The sequence below is a fragment of the Hibiscus syriacus genome, unplaced genomic scaffold (genome assembly GCF_006381635.1).
Source record: "Hibiscus syriacus cultivar Baekdansim isolate YM2019G1 unplaced genomic scaffold, ASM638163v2 tig00110577_pilon, whole genome shotgun sequence".
Classification (NCBI taxonomy): Eukaryota; Viridiplantae; Streptophyta; class Magnoliopsida; order Malvales; family Malvaceae; genus Hibiscus; species Hibiscus syriacus.
The window spans coordinates 25023-30774 of record NW_024062788.1 but is presented as its reverse complement, the minus strand read 5'-3'; the positions used below and the strand labels follow the sequence as shown (position 1 = coordinate 30774).

At 35.3% G+C, this 5752-nt stretch overlaps 1 protein-coding gene across 3 annotated transcripts; it reads right to left on the bottom strand.

The window, feature by feature from the left end:
* Positions 1-203: 203 nt before the first annotated feature.
* On the bottom strand, positions 204-5482 carry LOC120133164 (cullin-1-like). 3 transcript variants are annotated; one of them, XM_039149813.1, is made up of 21 exons: positions 5387-5436; positions 5038-5046; positions 4847-5002; positions 4627-4726; positions 4222-4407; positions 4036-4083; positions 3818-3946; positions 3633-3710; positions 3294-3383; positions 3112-3192; positions 2972-3019; positions 2370-2399; positions 2203-2289; positions 1968-2117; positions 1834-1889; positions 1597-1717; positions 1350-1511; positions 1108-1251; positions 756-974; positions 477-644; positions 204-352 (listed from the first exon to the last, which is right to left on the bottom strand). In XM_039149813.1, exons 1-21 carry the CDS (start codon positions 5398-5400, stop codon positions 251-253), a joined length of 2178 nt encoding a protein of 725 aa, XP_039005744.1. In that variant the 5' UTR covers positions 5401-5436; the 3' UTR covers positions 204-250. The 3 variants fall into 3 exon arrangements, with proteins under 3 accessions (XP_039005744.1, XP_039005746.1, XP_039005745.1); XM_039149815.1 differs by lacking the exon at positions 5038-5046 and having other exon boundaries at positions 4847-5016; positions 5383-5482; XM_039149814.1 differs by lacking the exon at positions 5038-5046 and having other exon boundaries at positions 4847-5016; positions 5379-5448.
* Positions 5483-5752: the final 270 nt, after the last annotated feature.

Sequence of the window (5752 nt, the reverse complement as noted above, 5' to 3'; positions counted from 1 at the left end):
AGAAGTTTTTTAACAAGACCCTAGCAATGAGTATATCTTTCCGTTCAGTAATAATATTCCTACTTTTCAAAAAAAAATTGCGAGAATTAAAAGGTTGAATAAGGACCGGTTGGTGAAAGATATATTTAACAGTATTGAAAATGTTGACTTTACATAATACTAATTTTAAATTAATAAAAACAAAAATACGAGCAAAAGGCTCACTGTAATAATTAACATGTAGCAATTGGCCGAAAAAACAGGAGCAATATCAGGCCAAATATCTAAATGTGTTGGGATTCTCCTTGTCTCTCTCCAGGTAGTCCCTCGTGATCAGATCTTCGATCCTCTTCTTTATGGCTTTAATATCAGGCTGCAAACATACATTACCACCCCCATCAGTGCTTTTGTAAAACCAAAAAAAAAAACCCATATCTATGTGATCTGATGTTTCTCTCTTAACTACATGCACACAGGGTTGGCGTGTATTAATTTACCTTGAACATGCGACTCAACTGCTCGACACACTCCGAAACCAATTGTTGGTGCCCCAAAACCTTCCTGCTCTTCATTATGCGTACAATTGCAGCATCAATAGCATAACGCCGATCTTTATCAACATCTTCTACTACTTTCTTCCTTTCATCCACAGGAGGGAGAGGAATCTACGCAAAAGATGATTTACAAAGTTAAAATTTTCTCATCCTAATAAAAGCAATAACCACAAGAGAGAGAGAGAGAGAGAGAGGGAGAGGAATGCCAGAACCGTCCCGGACCTTAATTCTCCTCAACTTGTCGGTAAACTTAGAGTTGAACTCAAAGGAGTCGCTCTGGGAGATGATTTTTGTGTTTGGCTCTTTACTTAGAATCTTATACTTTGCACATGACAGTGAAAGTAGTAATCTGGCCAAGTCTTCGTGAGTCAAGTTCAACTGAGCCATTATCTCCGAATAGCATAGCTGATCAGAAGTGTTGAAAAGCAGGAGGACTGCAGCCTGTTTACATAGGCAACTGGAAGTTAGATTTGACAATCAAATACAACACCAGAACCGAGCAAGAGACGGACATAAATATAAGCGGAACCAGCGTTTTAATATAGAAGTTCCATAGTTTATAGATTCTGTTCACCTGATATGTTGAAACAACCAGTTCAATAGTTTTCAGATCAAACTTTCCACTAATGTGGCAAGTTCCTAGGGAGTATATCCATGTAAGCTTTCTGTGTTTTGTTTTTGTTTCGTAGAATCCTTTGAAAACTTCCACACACTTGACCTGAAATAATAATATTAAATACAATTATATTTCTGAAAACATCATGGAGAAAGATTTAATACTTCCATCATGTGATATATCATGTTTAAAGTCATTACCATCTCAGCAGGTAGATTGAGGTCAAACGATTTATAACTTGGCCAGAATCCTGTTGTGAGAACAGTAACTGTTAAATCGATCCCAGGATGTGCAGCTGAGTTACTCCTAAGATAGTCCTCAAAGCTGGCCTGGTTTTCCCTTGCCAATGTCAGATCTGTGACCTGTTAGAAAGACAGACAAATTTCACGAAAATTAAAACCATAATTAGTGTGAACAAACAAACTAGTGAAACACAGCCCAACTCACCATGCCCTCCATCTTTGAGGTGAACTGTCCACCACAATGCTGCTTCAGCTTAGTAAGAATACTCCTTTCATGATCGTCATTAGCACTGCGGTCAAATAGCAATCGACGAGCAAGCTTCTTCCTGTTAGTGTTTGCGCACAATTAAGTTAGGATCAAAATGTACCATGTAAAACTATGTCAAGAGAAACTTAATTGACAATAATAAATAAACAAAATATAAATAAATAGTAGCCTCACCTATAAAATTCGGCAAAGAGGTCTTTGTCATTAATATAGGCAAGCAGCTTAACCACCTGCAGAAACCAAAAAAATAGTTCAGAATCAATTACAGATGAGAAAACAAATTTAACATCAAATGATGGATAAGTCACCTTCTCAAGTGTTTCTTCAATTGCTTCATCACTTAATTTCTCACTTCCACCCTTCTTGAGGATATTATCACAGAATGTTGCCAAAAGCTCGGCACTTGAACTTCCGGTAACAGGTTTGTTGCAGAATACCTCAAAAGCCTCTTTCAAAGCCTAATGGAACGTTTCAACAAAGTCTGTTTTAGGCGAAATGATTGAATACGATCCATATTAAAAGTTTAGTCATTACGACACAAACCTTGTGGAACAGAGTATGGTTTTGAAAAGAGTCGGTCACATATGTCATATGCTTATCATGCAGCTTGATTATTTTCCTTACAAGGGCCTGATGATAACAACATTACAAGATTTTCAGCATCCATAATGATCTCAAGAATTCATAACTGTGAAAGTTGGAATATTTACCTGTTCCTGCACAGCTGGAGCATTCGAGGCCTACGGAAATGAGTGAATATCAGCACTTAGAACCAGAAGGTGAAAATTAGAAACAAAACTCTGCAGTGGTTGGCAGTTGGCACACCAAAGGCATATCAAACTTAGCAGTAACAGGAACTTAACAAGCACAACAATAAATAATGATTTAGGTGCCATTTTAGGTGTATTTTGGTTTTCCTTGACCCTTGTGCATTATCCAACTAGCTTTTGGTTTATCAATAATAATAAATAAATAATGTTGTGCTGGCCTGAAATGCTTAAATACTACTTTGCACCCATTCTGTTAATTAAAAGACAAAACTTTCATCCCCTCATAAAAATTACTAATGTAGAAAGAAACTTCAACTGTGGATCAGAAGAAAATAGATAAAAGTATCCACTATTCAACAATTACAATTGTTTCCGTAGAAGGATAATAACATAATTACAAAACTTTCATCCCCTCGTAAAAATTACTAATGTAGAAAGAAACTTCAACTGTGGTTCAGAAGAAAATAGATAAAAGTATCCACTATTCAACAATTACAATTGTTTCCATAGAAGGATAATAACAAATTAACATAGTTACTTACAGCATCTTCTGCCTGTTGAACCAAGGCTGCTCCTTCAGCAATAACATGCTGCAAAAAGAAAGTTTTTCAAGTTTTGGTTTTAGGGACATGAGAAAGATGACCATTTGACTAGCAGAACACAGAAAACAAAATATTCAAACCTGCTTGAATATATTGGCAACAGGATCCAAGCCTCGAGGTATTTTGCAATAAAGCCTATACATCCTAGAAAGATCCTCCACCTACAAAGTGTAAAGAAGGCCAAGTTAGTATCTAGCGTGTAAATGGACCTAACGGCCAGAAGATTAAGCATGGCAAGAAAAGAAAAAGGGTTGAACAACACCTTGTCATCTATAAGCAAGGCCCTACACCCTGAATGCTCCTTTTCAAGTAGCTGATTGGCATATGTAACCAACAACTCATGTTGCACTTTCTAGATAAGGAAGAAACGGTTATCAATAGAATGCTCTAGGAGTTACAGAGCTGTCCTGACAGGAACTTATCATTAATTCTTATCACATCATTCCATGTCATTCCATATATCAAAAACATGCAATCTCATTTCACAAAGCTTCCCTTGTTATATCTAAGTGACAACTTTCATACAAACAATATTCATTTAAGTCACCCCCATAGAGCAGAGAATTAACAAATTTCATTAATCACCAACCTTTCAACTCACCTCTAACAATTTCACCTCACTGCTTGAATGCAGGTAATTAGACACTCTTTCCCTTTCCTTCTTCAAGCATTCTTCAGACTGAAATAATCATTAAAGTAAATAAAAAAACTATAACCATTTAAATTAATCGGAATAAAATTTTAAACCTATATATATATATAAAGCAGGGAAACTTTAGGAATTGCCTTCAACATGTACTCGGGACAAGAATCTTCATAACGATCTATATGTCCCATGCCAATCTCAACAAAAATGTCCAATACATTCTTCAATAATGCACGGTCTATCTGATCTCCCTCACGTTCTTTATCAATCTGATACAAAGTAATCATTCCGCTTTAACTTTTTATTCAAAATGTGACCTAAATATACAATCAACCAAGAGGCAATAATGTCAACTTACAAGGGAAATTAAAGCATCATTGACTTTGGCATGCACTTCCTGATATACCTGAAATTAATAAAACAAATAGTAGAGAATTATTTAAAGGTATATGTTAAGTGCTGGGCAGCACAGCTCTCAGAATCCAGCCCATTAAATCATAATCAGTATTGGATAAAGGTGATACTAGAAGAACTAGTCACAGACCAGATCACGGAAGCAGGCCAGACCAACTTCATTAAGCGCAGGGAGTGATCTCCGGGCAATGAAGTAGCGATCAAGGTAATGGAAGAAGCGTGATAGCCACCTGACCATTACTTTATGGTTTCCCCATCTTTTAACAAGCTCCCTCAGCGTGAACTCATCATGCTTCTCTCTTAAAGACGGCAATACCTAATTCCAAGAAAAGAGAGGAAATTTGATAAAAAAAAAACACATTCACACACAAAAAAATGTAAATGGATGAATATCCTTGGGTTTCTTTTTCATAAGGCAAATGAAAGAAAAAATTGCAAAGCCTCTAAAACAAACTGTATTTTATGTATAAGACCAATCTGTCTATAGAACAAGTCGGCAACCAAATGATGGCTGAGATAACACCAACCTCCTTACCGTTGAAGTAATGTATTCTTCAAATGCCTCTCGGTAATTATCATAGAGCTGCTGAGAATAATCATAAGGCGCCTTTTGAGTACACATGTTGTATATAGTACTGCAATAGTTCCAATAAAGGAATATGATGGGGATTTAAAAAAAGTATCAGATAATTGAAAAATAGTAATTAAACGGTTCAAAGCAAACAACAAAACTGAAGATAAGCAATGAGAGATACGTGTAAAGCATCATATATTCTTCTGAGGTAAACGGAGGCTCCGGCAGTCCTTCCAATATCCTCCTTAGCTTTTTGATCCCCTTATGCATATAGCCCCATCCCTGATCTAATTCGATAGTCTTGCGCTCCATTGTTGTAAAAGAAAAGCTAAGATTTCTTCAAATTAAAACCTGATAAAAAAAACACATAACAAAACAACACTAAACACCTGGGAAGACAAACAATTAAACAACAACAATCAACAAAAACCCTAGCATGAAATTTGGCAAACAGAATTCAACAAATAATCGAATTCTACTCGTAAATAAATAAATAACGATATAACAACCGATGCAGGTCAAACACTAACGGGAAAAATAAAGAACAAAACCAGCGGAAACCATAACCTCTAAACAATGTCACACGGCAATCCAAGAATATAACATAGCCAAAAAGCCGATCAAAATTATATATAAAAAAAAGAAACAGAGAAGAAAACCCGAAAACTCAGATTCCAAAGAAAACAAGAAAATAAAAACGAGACTAATATTACTTACAGACAAACAAGCAACCATTAATGGGGTTGTGGAATAGAGAGTTACTGAAGAGAAAAGGAATCCCTGGCCTTATGAAAGCTGAATTAGGGTTTGCAGAGCAAAATCATTTTACTCCAACTAAACACACAAAAAATCAGAAACCAATTACTTGAAATCAACACACTTTTAATTTGTTTTTATAAACTCTTTTTTTTAGATTTTAACTTATTTTATTTCTCTTTAATCATTTAATAGAACTATTTTTTATTAATTTATAGCGAGTAAAAATTGTCAATAATTTGACGGTTAAAGTTTATGACACTTATAGTTTATGGGAATAACTAGTTTGTTTAATCTATTGATAAATTAGTTCGTGCATTTAATAAAACTA

Coding starts and splice junctions, on each gene's coding strand:
- LOC120133164 (XM_039149813.1), bottom strand. Junction 4,408..4,626: donor AAGAATACATTACTTCAACG/GTAAGGAGGTTG, acceptor TCTTGGAATTAG/GTATTGCCGTCTTTAAGAGA. Junction 1,890..1,967: donor TTGAAGAAACACTTGAGAAG/GTGACTTATCCA, acceptor TGGTTTCTGCAG/GTGGTTAAGCTGCTTGCCTA.